The following is a 21,764-nucleotide window of genomic DNA, read 5'->3' as shown; positions in this document are numbered from 1 at the left end:
GAGGACCCGATGGCGACTTTCGAGGTTTTCCTGATTGGCTCGATGCAGCAGTCAAGTCGCTGGCAGCAGTGCGGCGGTCGGCGGCATCTAAGCCTGTTTGGGCATAGGAAGGGCAAGTCTATCTCCTCGGAAAGCTAGTCAAGCTCATCCTGCCTCTCTTTGCGTCTGTTTTGTGTTTGTGCGGTGGGTTCCTTTTAGCGATTGAACACAGCATCACGATGGTTGTTGATCTCAACACCATTCCAAATTTCGATGGACGGATCGAAGTCGGCATCCCGTTCAGTGGACAACATCGCTCTGACGGCAAGGGTCAGGAAATCACAAAGAGTGACCCATGGGCCAAGTCAAACCGGGAGGCCTTACCCTTGACAATTTGGGTCCCATGATATCATCAAGGGTCGGCCTGACCACCGACGCTCAGCTGCTTGCCATTGGCTTCTGGGGTAGATCTGCAATCAGGGAAGGCCTGCAGCATCCTGGTCCAGGCACGCTGTATGGTTATCAATGGCGAGAGACGCTGGCTCACGGCCAATGGATATGCCTGTTTACCCCAGACGACACCACCCATCCGATCGCACCGAATATCTGTGCGTATGGCTAACTTTCAAAGAACAGGCAATGAAGGATTTCTGACGCCGGTGCCGCATCCCATACTGCATCGACTTTTTTGAAACAGGTGTACGGAGTATTGAACTTTTTTTTTTTTTTTCTTCTTCTTCTTTTGATGCTCTTTGCTGGTAGGTAAACCTGTCAAGCTTCACCGTCCGAACCTGTTGAAAAGGCTCAGTCATTTTCCAAACGTTCTTTGTTGTCTCAAACCACAGTGCTGTGCCCGCTCTTCAGGCAACAAGTGTCTCCATCTCTTCTCATTGCTGCCGTGGCTCTGAAGCTCGCTGTGAGTGTAGCAAAAGTCGCTAAGAACAAGGTACAAGTACGACTTGTCCATGTAGCTCCCCTGCCTGCAGTTGCAATGTACCGTGACAGGATCGACAGGCTGGCGATCGAGACATGCTTGCACGAGGTACCCCGGCCCACGTTTCTCGGCCAGCGTTGGTGATTCACTAGGTTATTAACGTGTCGGTTTCGATTTCCCTGGCACGAATTTAAACTCAGCTATCCTTGGGTTCTTTGACGGGTCCCCTGCCTGGAAGCCTCTGGAGCCCGGTCCCTCCGCGCGTGGGCGATTGCGTGATCTTCAGCAGGTCTCCATAGCTCTCCCAGCAAACCCTGCTATTTCCCAGACCCTTCAGCAGATGGTTATTATTCAGGATCGACGTTTCGTCGGTCGTGTTTTCTTCATCCATCCGTCTCAGAGCTAATTTCTTTTTCGTGTTTCTCTTTGGTTTCGAATGGAATCTTGCTCACAACCTATATATTGATCTTGACTCGCACCGATAACCACTTGACTTTCGCTGTTTGCCCGGCCGTTCCTCTCAAATACCTGCTCGATTCCCTCCCCCTTCGTCTCCTCCATTTTTCTCTTTTTCTTTTTCTTATTTTCCCTTCCCCCCCTTCTTTCATCCTTGGCATTTGTGACAGTCTGCGCATGATCACGCCGATGATGGGGACTAGATAAAAACAAATCATCCGCGGAAGACTGAGCTTGGGCCCTTCCTGATTCACCTGGCCTGCGGCTGGGTATTAGCTGTTGGTCCCCATTGATCGTATGCTGTGCGAGGAGAGACAACATCTACATACAATACACCATAGCAAGGTGTCCCGTGTTCCTTGTCCCAGCAATTGATCATTCGGTCGGAAGCCCGGCAGCTGTATATCATCGAGATATAAGATCTCCTTAAAAAAGCTGCGGATTTCTGGCAAGCTCTTTTTTGTCTTCGTTCTTCCCGTTATCCCCCCAATCGCGCTTTGGGAGCCCCCATAGCCATGGCTTCCCAGCCTTCCACAAATGCCCAAAAGGTGGGCCACGGGCTAGCAAAGGTCCTCGGTATCAAACTCGAGAAGCCAGATGCCGACCCCGTCACTCGCGGGGAGTCCACATTCTCCACGGGTAGCGGTGATACCTTTGTCGAACATGAGCCTAGCTCTATTGATTGGCTGGCGGAATGCGTCCCCTCCGGTCGACAGGTTCTCATGTTCATTGTCAATATCTTCCCTTTCCTCCGTTGGCTCACCAGATACAACGTCCAATGGTTTCTCGGTGACCTTGTTGCTGGTAGGGCTTCCATCTCTTATCCCGATCTTAGAATGGCTCACGGACAAAGTCGCTAAAACTAGAATTATCTGACAGGTGTCACGGTCGGAGCTGTTGTCGTTCCGCAGGGCATGGCTTACGCAAAGCTTGCAGAATTGCCTGTCGAATTTGGTCTATATTCTTCGTTTATGGGTGTCTTGGTTTACTGGTTCTTTGCCACTTCTAAGGATATCACTATTGGGGTATGCTCCTTAACCCTCTTTGAGACGCATGTTGCTAACGTGATATCAGCCTGTCGCAGTCGTGTCCACGCTCGTTGGTCATATTATAGTCAGAGTCCGTATGGAACACCCGGAATTCGAACCCCATGTTATCGCGTCTGCATTTGGAGTCATTTGCGGGGCGGTTGTGACCTTCGTTGGCCTCATTCGATGTGGATGGCTGGTCGATTTCATTCCCTTGACCGCAATCTCCGCCTTCATGACTGGATCTGCGTTAAGCATTTCCTCTGGTCAGGTTCCATCTATGCTGGGAATTACTACTTTCAACACCAGAGATTCGACGTATAAGCTCATCATAAACACTTTGAAACATCTCGGTGACACAAAGATCGACGCTGCCATGGGCCTATCAGCTTTGTTTATTCTTTACGCCGTTCGCTCTGGCTGCACGTATTGTGCTCGAAAATATCCGTCTCGTGCTAAGCTATGGTTCTTTCTCGCGACCCTTCGCACTGTGATTGTTATTCTCTTCTATACTGGAGTTAGCGCGGGTGTTAATATTCACCGACGCGATAACCCGCGGTTTAGAATATTGGGAACCGTTCCTAGAGGTAACTATTAACATCCATCGAGCCTCGATTTAGCGTTTATTGACTTGTGTTTGCAGGATTCCAACATGCTGCAGTACCCGATCTTAACCCAGGATTGCTTTCAGCTTTTTCCGGAGATATCCCCGCCGGTGTAATTGTTCTACTGATCGAGCATATTGCCATCTCCAAATCTTTCGGAAGAATTAATAACTATACGATCGATCCATCCCAGGAGCTCATTGGCATTGGTGTCACAAACCTTCTTGGACCGTTCCTCGGTGGCTATCCCGCAACTGGATCCTTTTCCAGAACTGCAATCCAGTCTAAGGCCGGTGTGCGTACACCATTTGGAGGCGTTATCACAGCTATGGTCGTCCTGCTCGCCATCTATGCCCTTCCACCAGTCTTTTTCTATATCCCGAATTCGTCTCTATCTGCGGTGATTATCCACGCTGTTGGTGATCTGATCACCCCACCCAACACAGTGTATCAGTTCTGGAGGGTTTCTCCTCTTGAGGTCGTGGTTTTCTTTGCCGGTGTTTTCGTCATGGTGTTTACAAACATTGAGAACGGAATCTACACGACGGTCTGCATGTCCCTCGCAATCCTTCTCTTCCGTCTCGTCAAGGCTCAGGGTCAGTTCCTTGGCAGAGTGAAGGTTCATACCGTTGTCGGAGACCATCTGGCAGATAGCGATGGGAAATACAATGGATGGGGCGCTGAAACGGGTCCGAGGAGCTCTGCATTTAGAAATATCTTCCTTCCCATCAGCCATGCGGATGGCTCGAACCCCGAGATTGAAGTGGGGCAGCCATACCCCGGCGTCTTCATTTATCGGTTCTCTGAAGGATTCAACTATCCCAGCGTTAACCACTACCTTGACCACCTTGTCTCTACGATCTACAAGAATACGAGACGAACAAATCCGAATAGCTACAGCCGGCCCGGTGACAGACCATGGAACATGCCCGGCCCTCGCAGAGGCCAGTCTGAGGAGGATCGTTCCCATCTACCAACTCTCAAGGCTGTGATCCTCGATTTCTCCACAGTCAACAACGTTGACGTAACATCGGTTCAGAACCTCATCGATGTCCGCAACCAGCTCGACCTCTACGCATCGCCTCAGCCCGTCCACTGGCACTTCGCACACCTCAACAATCGATGGACGAAGCGAGCCCTCGCTTCCGCTGGATTTGGCTTCCATACTCCCGCCGCCAATTCAGGTGCTACGAGATGGAAGCCCATCTTCAGCGTTGCCAACCTGGAAGGCAACGCCTCCGCAGCCGCGCACGCCGAGTTCCTGGATAATGAGCGCGAGAACGGCCACGCAGTGTCTTCGAAACATGATATCGAATCACCAGCCACGGAAAGCGCCACTTCTACCATTCAACGAGCTGGAGGCGTCATTGGCGCTAAGAGTAGCAGCTCTGTGTCTGTGATCGAGAAGGAACTGGTCACGGCCACGGAGTACGCGAAGCACAGGATGACAGTTGTAAATGGGGTGAACAGACCACTCTTCCATGCTGACCTGACGAGCGCTCTGCAAAGCGCTATTGCCAATGCTGCTTCTATGACATAATGATGTCTTGTGCTTTTGTTTTGGTCCTTTTCATTTTTTTTCTTGCAGTCATGACGGTCTATAAAAAGACTTAACTAGCGCTGGGTGGGAACCTTTTTTTCCCCTTGTTTCCTTTCTTTTCCTGTCATTATAGATTTAAGTCTTGGTGAGACACCAGGGTGTAAAATGAATTTTTGGGCTCATTGACTCAATGCATCCTCCTGAGTCCTTTTTTGCCTGAAGCATTCATCGTTTTCGTTTGGAGCATAAAATGCCATGTTAGAGGTATAAACTTGCTACAATGTACTGTTCAGACATCCTTTCACTGTCGGAAGTGTCGTGTTTGTCCCAACCCTTTTATGCTACTCAGCACATATAGATAACCTTTTTAGAAGATGTTTCATTGATCTGCAGCACTATGATTAATGCGAAGTTTCACATTCTTCTTCTGCTGGCGGTGTCGCTCAGGGATGCCTGGTCCTTTCGCTTTGCCTTCCCGGCTCGAACACCCACGGCTGAACAAGCACCAGCCACACTCCAGCGCTATTCCAAAAAGAGATAAGCATGAGGCTTTGACGAAGTATCTTGGCTTAAAACCTTAATTTTGGACAGGCAGCAGACTAACCCGAAACGGCCATTTTTTCGTACTCGGTGGTCAGCGAGGTTCGGCAGAGTTGTGTTTTGCAGGATGGCATGAGAAGAGGGATGAGACGGCGGCAAGGCAGATTCAACGACCTTCGGGCCAACATTCGAGGCGATGTGGCTGGGTTCGACCACCTGGTTGACTGGTGTGAGCTCCACGGGGTGTGGGTCGGTCGGCGGACAATCATCGCTTGAATGCTATGCCAACTGGCAAACCGACTATGCCACACCATGAGTTTTATACACCTATCAACGAGTCATATACCACCTAGGTCCGTCTGGCGAGTCTTGGGTCTGAGGCGATGATACGATTCTTGAAAAAGAAGACGGAATAGTTATTTGATGCGTGGTGATTAGTTTACGCTGTCTGTCTTCGACGCTCGACTAAAGGATCTCGTGCTTTTATGCATGCTACCCTTCAAGCGCCTCGAGGACAACAAAATCCTTTAACCACCCTGAATATAGAGGATCAATGGCTCTCAAGGCAAACCCCATCCTATTGGCAACTGGATAGTAGCCGTATAACTGTGTGCAAGTTTTGGGGGCCGGGTAAACGGACTGCCGACGTGCCTTTTCTCGGGTGGCTTCATGTACCACTAAGAAGGAACGTGTGGTCCGGAGTTCCAAGCATTGAAAGCAGTGTCCAAGATGGCCTGTCCATGGGCGAAAGCTCTCCCTTCATCATAGTATGCATTCTGACTGATGCAAAATTCTCAAGGGTTACTAAGCGGGGATTGATGACCATTTTGTAACAGGTGCTTTAGTGATACTGGCACAATGTGCTTTGTAAAAGTTGAGACCTAAGGACTTGTATTTTAAGATGGCACAGTGTTGCGGTGGTTAAATCCGGTGTTTGCAATTGAGGATAGGAGCAGGAACATCAAAAAAATGTTGTAGACCGCGATGTCCTGGGAGAATTCGTTTCTGGAGGGTCGATACGACGAATTGCCGTTAGCGGCTAGGCGACATGCTTTGTGGAGTTGTTACAATAACATAGTGAGTGAATATCCCTGGTCCTGATTCCTTCTCCCCATAACTTCATGGCCAAAGGAGTTCACTGTGCGCAATCAAATTTAGGGAGTACTCGACTCGGGATGTTGCACCGTTCTTAATACTCTTCCAGATCAATACTCGTCGATCGTTGATTAACTGGCCACTTTTCCTTTGGAGGTGTAGGCAACCCAGGATGGCTCCACAGGGCTGAAAAAAAAAAAAATCAATGGCGCGACGTGCCGGGACGGTGGCACGTCGAGCATCTTCATTGGCCAGGGTTGATTCGAGATACGAGACGCAAATCGGCCCGAATGCGGGAAAGGCTTAGAGGCTGGTGACGGGGAATCTTGTGGTTTCATAGCCACCACTACTCCGTACTTTCGTCGTGATCTGTCAAAGCGGAACCCATCCCCGTATTCGCAACGCTGACCCAGAATGGTCATTTCATGGAGTTGACCCATTCGCCGTCCGCAGTGGTTTAGCGTCGCAAGCGGTGTTGTCTCGGTATATATACTGCGGCTTTTGCTGTCGCGACCGGGACATGAGATGATCACAATCGCAATTTTTCAATGTACGGAGTACTAAATTGGTCCTTTTTGTTATCCCTTCCGAGGATATTCGGATCCGATATCTAGTTGTTTACTTTTTTTTTACGATACCCTCTCCCTTGCAAGCCTTTGGGCTTGAGATATAACCACGCTCTCAAATGTTTTATGCGTATAAAAAGATAAAGGCGCGAACAGCTCCAAAACAAAACAGCCAGGAGACATGTTCCCACCAACTGCGCCTTCAGAATTTGCAGGCGGATTCAAGACCATCCGAGGAGGCGATACAGGAGAACGATGTCCTGATGGAAGGATCGGACGGCCCCATTGTACCCAAGCCGGAAGAAACACATAATAACGACGGTCCCTGCTCCGAGTGCAAAAAAGAGAAACACGTTAAACGGGTTTATAGATGGAAGTTGATATTTGGCCTTTTGCTACCATACTTTCTCGCATCCGTTGACTTGACGATTGTGGCCGCTGCCCTGCCATTTATAGCATCCCATTTCAGTGCGTAATGCCCCGATCGTGCTTCTTTTGGAGCTGACAGCACCGGTCCTTTGCTAACGTCCTTTGCTAACTACTACGATTTATGCATTTTGCAGATAAACTGGACGAACTGAATTGGATTGTCACCTCATTTAGTTTAACTTCGACCGCGTTCATTCCCGCATTTGGCCAGCTTGCAGATGTCTTTGGACGGCACTTTGTCCTTCAACTGGCCATGTTTCTCATGCTAATTGGAAGCGTATTGTGTGCTGCGGCGCAGACATGGCCAATGCTCCTCCTTGGGCGCGCCTTACAAGGGACAAGCTCGGCTGGAATCATGAATTTGATCCAGATAATTTTGTCCGATAAGGTCAGCCTCGCAGATAATGCGAAAAACAGTACTATTTTTCAGTTTGTGGCGGGAATTTCATACGGTGTTGGGCCAGTCATTGGAGGGTGAGTCTAGTTCCAACCCCTTTTTTATTGCCCAGAGAGATTTGCTGACTTCTCTTAGGTATTTGACACAGGTTTGGATGACTGCGGTAAACTCTATAAGTTCTATGCTAACATATGATGATAGTCTAATTGGAGATATTGTTTCGTGTTAAGTATTCCGGTAAGACGCGCTGCAGCTTGGTTCCTCATAGCAATTAATTCTAATTTTGTTTCATCCCTAGGTGGCCTTTGTCGCTCATATTGCCATCTTCGTGGTTTTGCGCAAGGAACTGGTAGGCGGCACGTACTTCACCAAAGGGTCGCGGCGGTCATCATTCTTAGAAGGCCTTGGTACCGTGGACATCGGTGGTACCTTGTTATTCATTTGCAGTGTCAGTCTTATTATCATCGGTACTTCCTGGGGAGGAGCAACTTACCCCTGGACCTCCCCCGCCGTCCTGGCTCCATTAATTATTGGATCAATTCTCTTCGTACTGTTCTTTATCTATGAATATCTTCTTGGGCCCGGAAGGATTCTTGCAAGATGTTTTCCATCGCAGACAGTGATGATACCCTCCGAGCTATTCCGAAAGCGAGACATGGTGGTCCTAGCCATCATTGAATTTGCTACCGGCGCAGGTTGGTCGATCTTTTTTCTATTGTTCTGCTCACCACGCTGACCGAAGCTCTATAGCAATGTTCTCTGCCTTTTACTTCGTTGGGATCTACTTTACGCTTGTCGAGGCCTACTCACCCGAGAGATCTGGGCTTCAGCTGCTGTTCTACATTCCTGGGATAGGAGGTAATTCCCTTAAAAGTTTACTCTGTTTTTGTTATGCTTGAGACTTAAATTTTCTATAGCTGGTGTTTACTTTGCCATGTTTGCCTGCAATGTGTGGCCGGCACACACCTTCTATCCGCTCAGTGTGGGTACAGTCACAGAGAGCGTCGGCATCGGGCTTATTACATGGGCTATTACAAGGCGCCAAGTATCACTTGTCAATGGAATGATGGCCGTCGCAGGCGCCGGAACGGGAATGCGCTTCATGCCTTGCACGCTTCACGCGGCAGGTATCTGGCCAGACAAAATCGCACCCGCCATGTCCATCATGCGATTCTCTATGCCCTTCGGCGGGACTCTTGCCCTGGCAATTATGGGCAGTGTGTTCAACAACAAAATGGCCCCGGTCTTTCGCTCCATGAATTCTGGTCTGGGTGGGCACGTCGATACACATGTAACTCAGAGTCTGGACTTTATTAGCGATCTCCCGGAACCTATGCAAAGCTATGTGCGCAACACTGGAAAGGATGCAGTGATGTGGGCGTTTATCTCTATCACCCCGATAATGGCTATCAGTCTCGTGGCGATCATCTTCCTTGGGAACGTATGGATAAAATCCAGCAAGGCGAAGGAGGCCATGGAGAAGGCGAAGCGAGAGGGAACTCACGACGATGGAATCGTTAGCAGCGAAGTTATTGATAAGCCGTATCTCTTGGCCCTGATCACTGTGAGTCTTTCTAGCTATCATTTTGCCTGTTTTGTTTGGAGAATAAGGACCAAGTCAGTTGATACGCATTTGAATAATAGGGAAGTGTCGAGGAGAATAAGTATGTTAGCACTCCACTATCGAAGGCTGATAAGGAGAGACAGGCTCAAGCGCTACTTGAGGAGAAGGCTTTTCTACGTGCACGGAGGTATGAAAATAAGCCAAGGGATTCTTACATGGAGCAAGAGGGGGTTTAATTTAAGGGTAGCACACAACAAATAATAGATATATCTGTCCAGTTATTATTGTAATCCTAGTCTATAAAGAGGTTTGCTGTGTTGAATTGCAACGGGAATCATCTCACTTGTGTTTTGTTCGGATGGTAATAGCATGCTCGAGCTATTAATTCCAAAATCTGCATGCATTTGAACCTTTTCTAGATTTCCATCTTCATGAAACTCGCAGCATATTCACGACCCACAAACCTAGCTGAGAAGCACCCATTGTGCATGTAGCTGGTGTACCAACTCCAAGTCGTTCATGCTTGACTTCAGCCTCCTTTTCTAGAGATATGACCAGGCTGGTATTTGGGCAAAATGGCTTCATTAGCTATACAACCAACCCAGGTGAAAAAAAGAAAAGAAGCCTCACACACAAAATGAGCCCAATATATAGTACATACAATGTCCTCATCAGCCCCAGACCACTGTATAGCATCATCTTAACACACCTCCAACCCCCGCCCATCCCAGCACGAATCCGCTCAACGCTTCCCCAGACACGCCGCCACTGAGCCAAACATCTCTCCACGCCCCTCGTCTCCTCAATCCTTTCCCCTGACCAACAATCTCTCCGCTCCCGGGGAAATACGCACCAACACCGAACCCACCACTCGTTCGCTTACCGTCGAACCCGATCAGCAACGCATGGAAGAGAAACGAGACGAATAGTGTGCCGAGAAGATAGAATATAAACCCGCCGGAGGACTGGAGGCCGAGGATGCCAGCGGCTAGGCCGAGCAGGAAGGAAGTGATGGAATGGATGTTCGAGAGCGTCTGGTGTGTTTTATCAGTAGGTCAGTCCATTGGGTTGATGATTCTTGGGATAACCAAAGGGGAGGACTGAGAGGAGCAGGCGGGCTAGGGCGAGCTGGTACGTACGCGGGTGTTATGTGCGACTGATTCTGGGACGAGAGGGTTTATAAGGAGGGAGAGCTCTTGGTTCGTTGGTGGCATGATGGATATCAAAAAGGTATGTAGGTTGAATCGGCTCGCTTTCGTCGTTCACTGGACGCTCATTTTGGGAAATGTAGGTTGTTCGCAGGCTCGGTTGGATTATAGCAATGAACCGAAAAACTCGAGATTCCCAAGGAGTTCAAGGACGTTGCCAAGTTGGATTTTATACACTCTGGCGCTTTGGAGAGTGAGGAGCAGTTGGAATGGGATGCCAGTTGCAATAAAATTGGCGCTAAAAGCGCTATGACCATGATCTCTGGGGTTGCTTGGGAGGTTTGGCTAACCAATACCTCTCAGCTGCAAACCAACTGTAGACGGCTAATATTGAGAACATTCACACAGTACAGTTTGATTGTAGTAGAATGCCCTCCTCTATGCCCAATGCTATCACCGGGTAATTGGCGGGCTACCAAAACAAGACAGAGTACATACAAAAGCAAGTTGAATCTCAAGGAATATTTTCCAAATGCATTATTACTAAGTACAGACTGGAACAGAAGCAACTTGAAACAGAAAAATGAAGAAAAAAGAGAAAAAAAAAAAAAAAAAAAAAAAAAAGAAGAAAATTGAGAACAAAATGAGAACGAAAATTACAATAGTAAAGTGAAGATGGACAGCAAAAAACATTCTTTTTAGACATTTGCTTTCAGCAACCGCTTAGCCATGGGAAAGAAGAGCGCTCATAAACCCATTTCCAACCCTGAAATGTGTTTTGTCCCTGAGTATCCATGGATAATGATAATGTGCCAGAGATTTTCCAAAGTGCTCCCCAAGAGGTGGATATGAATATGGGAGTGCTCCGTACATGTTTCATATATGGTTTCTTCACTTCGGTTTAAGAGATTCGTCTCAACTGGATGAAATGTCGTCAACCAGGACCAGTGATGCTCTCATTGTAATGAGAAACAAAAGGCGCAATTGGCTTTCTCTTCTGTGATTTACTACATTGAGATTCTTGATCTCTCATTATCTCACTTAGATAATAGAAGCAAGTTTCCCTGCTGCTTTTGCCTCCTTCACTTGCTCAAACACCTTCAAAACTATTAGCATTGCACAATCACGGCACGAGTGATATAACTAACCTTCAGCATCTTATTTCTGGCGCCGAGAGCGTTCACTCCCCGAGCTTCCAAGGCTTTATCATCAAGTTCAATTAATTCCGTCCATTTCAGATCTTTGAGATTATCGGTGTATTTATGTAGACGCAAAGATCGAAGCCAGGCGGGGATGTCTTGAAGAAGTTTCGTATCAGTGGGATCTTCCGGTGGTTTGGAACTACCCCGTCGACCCCGTGGGGAGCGACCACGGTTTATCTCGGAATGGTCTGAAAGATATCCTTCGTGACTACCAGCGCCAGCAAGGCCCATACCGAGTCCACCGAAGCCGTTACCCAAGAGGGCATTCGTGTCGTAAGCAGCCAAGAACCCATTGTTTTGTGGAGAAGTAAAGTTCATATGTCCCATCGAACCTCCCTGCATCGCTAAGCCGGGAGAATTCGGTCGGGAGCGGCGACCAGCCATTGCGGCTGCCTGCTGCTGCGCTTGTAGGGCGGCTATTTGCTGTGGATTGAGAATTTGGCCTGCGTCATTGACCATGATCACGTTAGTTCCAGGAATACTGGTATTCGGAAGGCCAGGCGAAAGTGGCCCTTGCCCAGCATTCTTCTGGCCGTCGTTGGACCGAGCGCGTCGGTACTTGCGAGCGTCATCTAAAGCAATCCTGTTGTTAACCGTGGATAAGGCAGCTAGCTTCATAGCGGTGGCATTAGCAACCATATCGGCTTGCGACTGAGCACCCTGTTGACTAAAGGACGGGACTAGCGGAGTATTGCTCATCGAAGCCCAGCTGGCATTTCCTAAATTATATGGGGAGAGAAGGGGAGGGTCTTGCGTAATCTCAGGCGCTGTGATGGTGGTGCTCTGGATATTAGCAGAAGTACCAGGGTTCATAGGAAGCGGCGAACGCAACGACGAAAGAGGCTGGGAGAATTGGCCCATTGGCTGCTGTTCGCTCGATGACTTGGGACGTGCGATTGGGGCTTGAGGTTCGGGTGCACGCTGAGCCCACGGTGAGACTGGTGGTTGTGGCAAGGTGTCCTTGCAATCCGGTGCAGATATGGTTGGCGTCACCAGAGACGTCCGATCACCGAAGACTACGCTGTTCCGGTTCGACCCGGGAAGGTTGCCGGTCTGCTGGGTGAACTCGGCTTTCTTTTTTGCGATGACAGCTGCGGCATCTGGGAACATGGCATTTATAGTGGAGGAATCAAGACCAGAGTTGCGCTTATTTCCAGGAGACGGTGGTGGGCGTCCCAGGGAATTACGGGACGGCTCCACGTTCAATTTAGCCATCGCATCACTCAAACGGTTAGACATGGGGTCTATATGGCATGTTAGACGGCAGGATACAAGGGGGGATGAGTCTTTTTCTGGGTTGCAATCCATACCCTTTTCACCAAAATTGGCCGGCGATAAGACACTGGACATCGGGTGGCTTTGCGACATCTGCTGCAGAACTTGGATGAAGAAACGAATCTGCACCTGAGTGGTCTGCTGCAGCAAAGCGTAGAGGGCAGCGGTCCTTTCGGCTTCACTCAAAACACGAAACCACTGTTCGATGGCGCTCAGCTCGTCTTTGAAATCCTGATCCAGGGTAGCCGCAGCCATCTCCTCGAGAGTTGTCTCGTACTGATCAATGTCTGCAATCCATTGCTGTGCGGCCCTGTCCAAGGCATCTTCAGCGTTATTTTGCCCCTGAACTTGCTGATTAAAATAGACCTCGGACGATGGACGAATATTCCGTGGCGCGAGAGGAGAGGAAAACCCTGACATATCGGCAGAAGCACGGAGCTGATGAGAACCACCGAGGGTGCGGGAGGACGGAGGTCGAAGGGAGGATTTGGAGGCCTCGGGAGTACTGTTCCTGTTACCGATAATATGGCTCGCCATTGTAAGAAGCGATAACAAGGGCCCAGCGACGAGGAATCAAAAGTGGGTGATTGGTGGGTAAGGCGACGGCGTAATTAAAATGCAAAGCTCCTGCAGCACCGCTGAGTTTGCGTGATTATGAACCGTTCGGGAGCGGGACGGCGAATCTCCGCTACTATCACACCGGAGCGATTGTTGGTTTAACCTCGGGGTGTCCAATACCCAGTGGGATGAGAACGAACAGGCCCTTATTGGACAGAAGTGATTAGAGAGTGGCCAGTCCAGTGGCAGTATTGATTTGATATAAGCAGGTTGAAGATGATTAGATCACAGAATATAAGCAAGATGGAGGGGAGGAGTGGTAGTCTGTAACAGGGCTGATCAGATTCTTTTTCTTGCGGATCGAGGGTAACGATTGGAGAAGCGATGCAGTGTGTCAAACACCGCAAGGCGTAAGCACCACCGAGGAGCGAAGGGTGCGGAATCTGGGAGGCAGCCGAAGGGAAAGGTGAGAAAAGAACAATAGGGTGGGCGAGTGGGGGGAGGGGAGGAAGGAGAGAGAGAGAGGGAAGAGGGAGCAAGAGACGGAAAAAGGGCTGAAGGAGAGGGGACTGTGATGGTCAGGACGACGACGACGACGAACGATATTTTCCCAGCGAGTCTGAAGGTGGAGTGAGTTCCAGCCCAATGCTGACTCAGCCATCCCTGCTCCCGTGATCCATTTGGCCTGCCCAAGCCGGTGGTGGAGAGAAGCGCTGCTATTAATAGCCCGCCCGCCCACCACGCCGGCCAGCGCTCGATTCCGCTGCGTGAACGAGTGGAGATCGGCTGCGAAGGTCCAGCAAGCTGACGCGCAGGCTTGCCGGCATCGGGACACGCCCATCGCAGCTGTCTTCGGCCTAGGCACGGCTTTGCGTCCCCTTGGCTACAGCTTTGTCCTACACGAGTTCCTTGTTCAGGGGGCTTAACTACAGGCTCCTGGAAAAGAGACACTGGACACCATGAATATGAGTGCCATTGGTGGTACAAAGGTTACCTGCTGCAGTTACATCCTGTGATCGGTCTTCAAGATGGATGGATGAAAGCTTGTTCCAGCCTGGGCCATAGCCGATGTACGAAGCATATCCATACTTTTTGATGCCAATGGCGCAGCAGCTTCAGGGGAAAAGGCTTACGTTTGACGATTGGTGAAAGCTAGCCTCATGTGTGTCCACTTGTTATGCATACTGATAGCAGCCCGCTTATTGCTTCAATCCTGCACCATCCCTCGGATCCTTCACCCCTTCAAAAAGGCAATTCCTATCAATATCTCACTGCGCTCTCTCGTCGCATCGCTCTTGGCCGCGTCTCCTTGCCGCTGCCACACCTCCTGGCTGACTAATCTGCCAAGAAAACTGACTCAGCCCTAGCTCCGTCCGGCCCAATAAAATCCCATCCAAGCTCGAGCCAAGATCCAGAAGCGCGATGAGCACGCCTCTCACCTCAGGGCGGCAAATGAACATCCCGACCACTTCTCGTATGATTGCTCCGGGCACTGCGTATTATCCGTGATTGCTTATTTTGCATGCTTGGGTACTATATGACTTTACTCTGACTGCTTGGAAAGACACACTTCCTGGCTTAAAAGCAAGCCTTGAGAATAAGACACAACAAACACTGAAGGGAAAAATATCATATTAACACAAAGGCGCAGTGATTTTAATTTCTTCAGAAAAGAACAAAGAAACCTGGGTAGCTTAGCTTGTTTATCTACAGGATTTTTTTTTTGAAAACGGGGTTCTAGAACTGGTTGTGCAACAAACCATAAGTGACGATGGATGAAGACAGTGTCTCCGACAGATCGGAGAGCGAAGAACCAGGCTATAGCAATGAATATGATGAATTTGGCCGCGTGAAACGCCGAAAGCTCTTTGATCCAGATGATTTCGATTCTGACGATGCCGATTTGCAGCAGCCTTCGTCGGACGAATCCTCGTAAGCACTCAATTTTGACATACTCTCTCCCTGGACAGAAGCAAACAGGGACTAACGTTCCAATTTTAGCGACGCTGAGCCGTACGAAGCAAATCAGTTCATTGATGATGAGGCTGTCTTCTCATCCATCAATCGGATGGATAGAAGGCATCGTCGACAACATGACTCCGATAGCTTCGGCGGCCGACCGGGGAAGGGGGTTAAGCGTGGTCCAAGGAAGCCACTGGAGCCAAGCGCAGAGTTCAAAGAATTGCATTCCGCCGCTACATCGGCGTTTATCGACTCTGATTACGACCGAGCCATCGTTCTTGTAAAACAGGCCATTCAAATCAACCCGGAAATGTTCGCGGCTCATTCTTTGCTATCTGAGATCTTTCTCGCTCAGGGTCAGAAAGACAAAGCGTTAGCAGCACTATTTAGCGGAGCCCATACCAGACCGAAGGATCCAACGGTGTGGCTAAAGGTCGCTAAAATGATTTTGGATCATGCTGGTGATGACAGAACAGCGGCCCTGCAGGACGTGATCTACTGCTATAGTCGCGTGATTGATGTCGATGCGGCGAACTATGATGTACGCTTTGAAAGGGCTGCCATGTATCGCGACTTAGGTCACAAGGGGAAAGCCGCCCAAGAATATGAAAGGCTTCTCAAGGATCTCCCTCACAATACAAGAGCTTTGCGGCATCTTGCCGAGACTTATATTGATATAAACGAAGTTTCAAAAGCCATGTCTCGATATGATGAAAGTATCGCCTACTACTCCTCCCTGAGTCCCCAAGAGGCTACCGATTTTGACTGGTCAGACGTCAATATCTATGTGGAACTTTTTGGGTATCAGCGGAACTACTGGGAAGGTCTGAGGGCCCTTAGATCTCTCTCCAGATGGCTACTTGGGAGAAAAGATGACGTGGAATGGGATTCAATATGGGAAGACGACCGGGAATGGGATGCCGAGGATTACCCTCGTCGCATCAGTACCCCATGGTTCTCTCCTTCAAGGTATCCCGTGGAATCGTACGGTGTTGGGCTTCCACTCGAGCTTCGTATCAAGCTGGGTATTTATCGACTGAAAATGGGACCTGAATTTAAGGACGAAGCAATGGTAGGCTAGTTACCTGGGCTCCACTCACTGCCTAAAACCACTGACAGATGGTAGTCTCATTTTGTCTGGCTAGCACCAGAAGAGACGGCTCCTGGTTCGAGATTGTATGATTATGGGGATCTTTTTCGAGAAACCGCGGACGCATTGAAGGAGGCTAAATTTTATCCTGAAGCGCTGCTATTCTATACACCTCTTCAGTACACCCAAGAATTTGCAGATACGAGCCTTTTTATGGCGATGGCGGACTGCCACCTGGCCTGCAAAAACGACTCTGATGCAGAGAGCTGTCTCCTCACGGTAGTCGAATATGATCAAACCAATATTGATGCAAGGGTAAAATTAGCGAAATTTTACGAGAGTATGGGCATGATGGAGCAAGCCCTCAAATATGTGACAGAAGCAGTCGAACTTGGGCGTCAGGAGTCGGTACCGATGCGGAGACGGAGGGGAAATTTTGGCGCGAGGATCGAGCAGCTCGCAAAAGAATTCCGCTCCATGGAATCTAGTATCAGTGACCATGGAGAGATGGAATTGGAACCCTCCAGGTCACCGGACCATATGAACGGTCCCATATCATTCACCGGCCCAGCGCCCATTCCAAGTTCGAAGGAAGTTAGGCCAGAGGATAGAATCGCGTCCGCGATCCAGAATGCAGAGCATGTACGCTACTTATATAAAAAGTCATTGGAGCTTCGACCTTCCATGAGAATTGGAGAGGAGGATGCGACGGAAGATTGGTTGGACATTGTGGATGCTCTTTTAAGAAGTTTCCGATCAAATCGAGTGTTCTTTCCTTTGCAAAAAGGAATGATGTTCGTTGGATATTCGAAGGAAGCTCATCGCAAAGCTGGGCGCCTAAAAGGACCCGATATCATGGATGAGGTCCAGGAGTTAGCAGCCAGAATTCAGGCAGCCTTAGGTATTGTATATCTTCGAAGCGTTTCATTGAACCTTGACTGACAAGTAATATAGGAACGGCCGAGTTCGACCCCGATTCAATTCCGATGGATTATCACGGAATATCCTTTGATGCTTGGCTTGATCTCTTCCTGGAATACGCGCTTGTTCTAGCTGGTCAAGGGCATGCGGAAGAAGCATATGATTCTCTAGCAGCGGCGGCTGATGCAAACATCTGGTATCATTCGAAACCCTGCACACGCCGGATTTATGTTTGCTGGTTCAGTAAGCGACCTTTTTAAAAAAAAAAAAGGAACATACCCAAGTGAAAAAGTTCTGACTTTTCTCTAGCTTGTGCAATTCGACTCCAGGATGAAGACGTTCTCGCAAGCATCGCCAGGTGGTTTATGAAAGAATATCAGTTCGTCACCGACACATACCGCCTATTCGCGACTCTCAGCCGTGTCTGTGGCGACCCGAGAAAGTCCCTATTCCACTCTTCCCCGAGCATGAAATTCATGCTGCGTCAAGTGAAAGCCATTGACTATTCCCTCACTGAAGATCCTTCATCCACCACCACCGATCCTCGCCCAACGTTCTTCGCCGAGCGTGCTAGTCTCACAACAAAAGATGAGTCCGGAAATCTCATACCCGCCGAAGACATGGACGTCTCTCTACTCGTGCTATACGGTCACATTCTCTACGCAGGAAACAGCTTCACTAATGCGCTCAACTACTTTTTGCGCGCATACGCTCTTGATCCAGAGAATCCGGCGGTCCTGCTGTCCATAGGGCTGAGTTATATCCATCACTCGCTAAAACGACAGTCCGACAATAGGCACTACCTGATCATGCAAGGGCTCTCGTTTATGCAAGAATATCGGAGGGTAAGGGAGAATAGTAGTGTTCCGCAGGAGAGACAAGAAGTCGAGTTCAATTTCGCGAGGGTATGGCATATGCTGGGTCTCGCGCACTTGGCGGTTAGAGGCTATGAAAGATGCCTCGAGTTGAGTGGGGAGATCCAAGCCGAGAAGCAGAAGGAGCAGCTGCAGAAGGTGGATGATAAGAATAGGGACGGTGCTTGTGCGGAAGATTATGCACGTGAGGCAGCGTATGCCTTGCAATGTCTTTATTCGCTTGGTGGGGAGGTGGAGATGGCGAAGAAGATCACAGAGAAATGGCTCGTTATTTGATACCCTAATATCTTGTTTATGGTGCATCCTTTAGGACCGGCTGGTCGCTGGGGATCAGTATATTGCAATGTGGAGTAGCAAATCGAAACGATCATGGAGTACTTTATGGAAAAAATTCAGGAAATCAAAGGGCGCATGGGCAGAAGCCATAAATCCTTGCTTGGTCGCTAAAACCGTCCAAATACATTGAGAATCTGGTGCGGAGTAATATACAAGTAGTCGAACCGGAATAAATATGCAAACGTTGGATATATCAAACTTGAAATATATGACGTTCGCACATCCTGTGCTTAATGCTCCTACTCTTTAAAGAGAGATATGCAGTAGCAAACCAAAAGTATTGAGAGGGGAATCAAAATAAAATATGATTTAAAAGAACAAAAAAAAAAAAATTCGTGCTCTAGAGTTCAGAAATAAGACCAGCTAGAATTGGGGGAGATTGCACAATCTAAGTTAACAGTGAGCCTGAAATGCAAAAATATGCAACAAAATGAAAAAGAAGAGGAAGTCAAGTTATCCAATCTTGGTGCCACTAGACTGGCCTTGATAAGGAAATTTTTCATCGTCGCTGGGCATGGTATCATCGGTATCATCAAAAAACACTGCAGACTGCCGTCTAATTTCTTCCATGAGGCTATTTCGGCGCCCAGAAGTCGGACGTACAGGCGAGCCTGTCGGATGAGAGGTCGGTGCCTCTCTAAAATGACCGGTGTCTCTCAGGTGGCTCACAGTATCAGCCAACATACTGGCCGATCGCTGCTGGGCGTTTTCCTCGTACGGAAGGGTTTGATCAGTCCGCGATCGAACGGGTACATTGTTCCACCTCCCGCTCCCAGCCCATTCCGGATCTTTCATTAGCCCTTCGGCAATGACTCGTTCGATTTTCATCCTATTACTGATAAATTTGATCTTGGGAAACGTGCATTGTTGTCCTTCATGTAACATCCTTGCTAAGCGTTGTACGCTCGGGTCAGACAAAATATAATATAGATCTGATAGGACGGATTTAGGCCATATGGTCACTGTTCCGCTGAACCTTTGGAGCCAAATTTCGCTCCAGTCTTGGCCTAAGGGTCGGGGAAGAAGTTCAAGATGTCGCATGACTTTAAGCCATTTGTTGAGGTCTAGCTTGATATACTGTTCCAATGCGGAACCAAGGAAACCTCCACGCCAACCTCGGCCTTTTCGATGGGTTACGGGCCGGCCAACTGAACCTCGAGAGCTGAAAAAGAAAAGGCTGATGTGAGGATTGACCTGTGGCTCTGTTAACTAACACTTCCCGAGTAGCAAGCTGTTTTCACTGAGACCTACCTGTGAAACGATGGAAAAACTGGCATTAAAGTGGACATCCAGAGCCTTCAGTGGAATATCCGTCCGAAGACTCCCATCTTTCCATTTATGCCCAAATGAATAAGGCGCAAGTGTACCGTCCGGCTTTTTCATCATCAATACAACAGGATTCAAGATTCCTGGAACTGCAGCAGAGGCAAGGACTGCACTCCAAATAACACAGTTCGGTGATGTAAGATAATTTGCTAAAATCGTAGGCGAATGAGGATCTGACGGTACACATGAAACGTTGAGAACACGCCCAGTTCGTTCATATGCTTCACGAAAGGTTGTAGAACCTCTGCAAAACCAGCTGCACTGTTCAGCCCACTGCATCACATCGAAACGTGCACCAGTTCGCCAACAGCGTACTGCCCAAGTCGCTATCCCATCCTGGCAAGCTTTAATTTTATGTGCTAACTCAGGGACAAGAAGCTTTTTGAGCTCTTCGTCGGTTCTCGTCGCCACTAATGCCGCCACGAGAGCTCCCCCCGAGGTGCCGGAGATGATGTCCGGAAGGACATCGTTATCAAGCAAGGCTTTGATAACACCAAAGTGGTAATACGCTAGAGTAGCTCCTCCTGATAGACACAAGACGGTACGACCAAAGTTTGTATCAAGGTGCCTGAACAGACCCTGTTTTCTTTCATCTGATAGCTGCTCACTCGTCAAAACCAGCCTCAGTGATGTATGTGCTTCTTCAATAAACTCTTGAACCAAATCTTTAGTCCCATAGTAAGTTTCACTATATAGCCGTGGATTTTCTATTCCGGCAAAGTTGGTTTTGATGCATCCCTCCAATAGGGTGCAGAGTTCCTCGGCCGCAGCCTTGCCGTTGATTCCACCCGCTTCAGTTTGCGCCTTAAGCTGCCTCAACTGGCTTACTACCGTCATCACAGTGGTGTTATCGTAGTATGCATATTGAGGGCGCTCCTTCCATGCGTCATTCCCCAGATATTCGTCCAACTCCTTCGCTGCATTTTTCCAATGCTGGTAGTCGACTGTAGAATGAAGAGCCCTCCTCAGTCTTTGTCTTTGCCCCGTCCACGCAAAGAAATGCTCATAGAGCGAAATGTAGAGCCGTGTTAAGATGTATAACGCCCCGAGGAACACGATCCATGACAGCACAAATAGCAGGAATGGCCATTTCAGCAGCGTGTACACGACGCCTTCTCGCGTTTCGTCTTTGGTCCTCTGAGGAACTATTGGCAGCTTTCCCGGTTTCCGTACCCGCCGGTGTATAGGCCTCCAGTCATTTATTGCGACGAGAGACAAGGCTTGCGGCGCGTTCAGAGCCTTTTCAAACTCTTCAAGATCTTCGTCATTGATGAATCGAGTGTGAAAGTCTGGGAGACCGTAGTCCTCTTCTTTTTCGTCGCCATCCGTTCTCGGAGATTTCATCTGCAGTCTTCTTCTCGAGGAGTTTGCTGTCATCTTTGTTTGGCCAATCCTCGAGGAGCCAGGGCGGTTTTCGAGCCTCAGGAGCTCGAAAACCCGCCCGCAAAGTTGGCGAGATGCACATCGACTACTGCGACGTCATGATTACTTCACTTCTGAGTAAGTGGCAGGTGCAATGCACCAGCTCCCCGGAATGAGCTAAGCCTGAGAGGGTTAGCACAATGATCAGCCCCAGGAACGTGGCTTGTGCCTGCTTGACACCAGGGTGGCTGCGGGCAGCTCTCTGATTGGACAAGTTAAACCAATCTTGGCATATTACATAATTTGAAACCCAGCCACAGGATAACTAGAGCGATGCACGAAAATAATCCCCTTGTGGTTGTTCTGCATACCAACAACAGCAACAAGTGTTGTCCTTCACTCCGGATAGTCCACCATATTACCCTTTTATGGAGAACCTACATTTGTCATTCACATCCGCTTTGCAATTGCTATTCTGTCCGAGAGAAATGGGATACCATTCTGGGGTCACTGCCCCGCTTTCCGTCCGAGAGGACCACCCTGCCTCAGACACCATACAGCATGCATCGGGGAAAC

General features: G+C 48.9%; 6 protein-coding genes across 6 annotated transcripts; 3 read left to right on the top strand and 3 right to left on the bottom strand.

The window, feature by feature from the left end:
• The first annotated feature begins 1,350 nt into the window (after nt 1-1,350).
• Nucleotides 1,351-4,874, top strand: SUL2_2 (Sulfate permease 2). Its single transcript, XM_003071400.2, has 4 exons — nt 1,351-2,173; nt 2,249-2,394; nt 2,444-2,984; nt 3,041-4,874. The coding sequence occupies exons 1-4, from the start codon at nt 1,885-1,887 to the stop codon at nt 4,540-4,542; spliced, it is 2,478 nt and encodes an 825-aa protein (XP_003071446.2). The 5' UTR covers nt 1,351-1,884; the 3' UTR covers nt 4,543-4,874.
• A 1,797-nt stretch (nt 4,875-6,671) lies between these two features.
• On the top strand, nt 6,672-9,408 carry D8B26_008022 (uncharacterized protein). The gene is made up of 8 exons (XM_003071398.2): nt 6,672-7,211; nt 7,307-7,646; nt 7,705-7,717; nt 7,771-7,806; nt 7,868-8,264; nt 8,320-8,427; nt 8,487-9,133; nt 9,214-9,408. The coding sequence occupies exons 1-8, from the start codon at nt 6,863-6,865 to the stop codon at nt 9,367-9,369; spliced, it is 2,046 nt and encodes a 681-aa protein (XP_003071444.2). The 5' UTR covers nt 6,672-6,862; the 3' UTR covers nt 9,370-9,408.
• Nucleotides 9,409-9,494: 86 nt separating this feature from the next.
• D8B26_008021 (uncharacterized protein) lies at nt 9,495-10,518 on the bottom strand. The gene is made up of 2 exons (XM_003071397.2): nt 10,273-10,518; nt 9,495-10,167 (listed from the first exon to the last, which is right to left on the bottom strand). The coding sequence occupies exons 1-2, from the start codon at nt 10,345-10,347 to the stop codon at nt 9,829-9,831; spliced, it is 414 nt and encodes a 137-aa protein (XP_003071443.1). The 5' UTR covers nt 10,348-10,518; the 3' UTR covers nt 9,495-9,828.
• Nucleotides 10,519-10,813: 295 nt separating this feature from the next.
• VTS1 (Flap-structured DNA-binding and RNA-binding protein) lies at nt 10,814-13,885 on the bottom strand. Its single transcript, XM_003071396.2, has 3 exons — nt 12,794-13,885; nt 11,430-12,727; nt 10,814-11,379 (listed from the first exon to the last, which is right to left on the bottom strand). Exons 1-3 carry the CDS (start codon nt 13,293-13,295, stop codon nt 11,323-11,325), a joined length of 1,857 nt encoding a protein of 618 aa, XP_003071442.1. The 5' UTR covers nt 13,296-13,885; the 3' UTR covers nt 10,814-11,322.
• Nucleotides 13,886-14,843: 958 nt separating this feature from the next.
• Nucleotides 14,844-18,618, top strand: TFC4 (transcription factor TFIIIC subunit tfc4). Its single transcript, XM_003071395.2, has 5 exons — nt 14,844-15,248; nt 15,318-16,350; nt 16,405-17,269; nt 17,323-17,532; nt 17,599-18,618. Exons 1-5 carry the CDS (start codon nt 15,088-15,090, stop codon nt 18,438-18,440), a joined length of 3,111 nt encoding a protein of 1,036 aa, XP_003071441.2. The 5' UTR covers nt 14,844-15,087; the 3' UTR covers nt 18,441-18,618.
• A 335-nt stretch (nt 18,619-18,953) lies between these two features.
• D8B26_008018 (uncharacterized protein) lies at nt 18,954-21,203 on the bottom strand (the record flags this gene model as incomplete). The annotated part of the gene is made up of 2 exons (XM_003071394.2): nt 18,954-19,694; nt 19,752-21,203. The coding sequence occupies 2 exons, from the start codon at nt 21,201-21,203 to the stop codon at nt 18,954-18,956; spliced, it is 2,193 nt and encodes a 730-aa protein (XP_003071440.2).
• Nucleotides 21,204-21,764: the final 561 nt, after the last annotated feature.

This window comes from Coccidioides posadasii, chromosome 5 (genome assembly GCF_018416015.2).
Source record: "Coccidioides posadasii str. Silveira chromosome 5, complete sequence".
Lineage (NCBI taxonomy): Eukaryota > Fungi > Ascomycota > Eurotiomycetes > Onygenales > Onygenaceae > Coccidioides > Coccidioides posadasii.
Note: the sequence above shows the minus strand (reverse complement) of the source record. Positions and strands in the feature narration are given on the sequence as shown.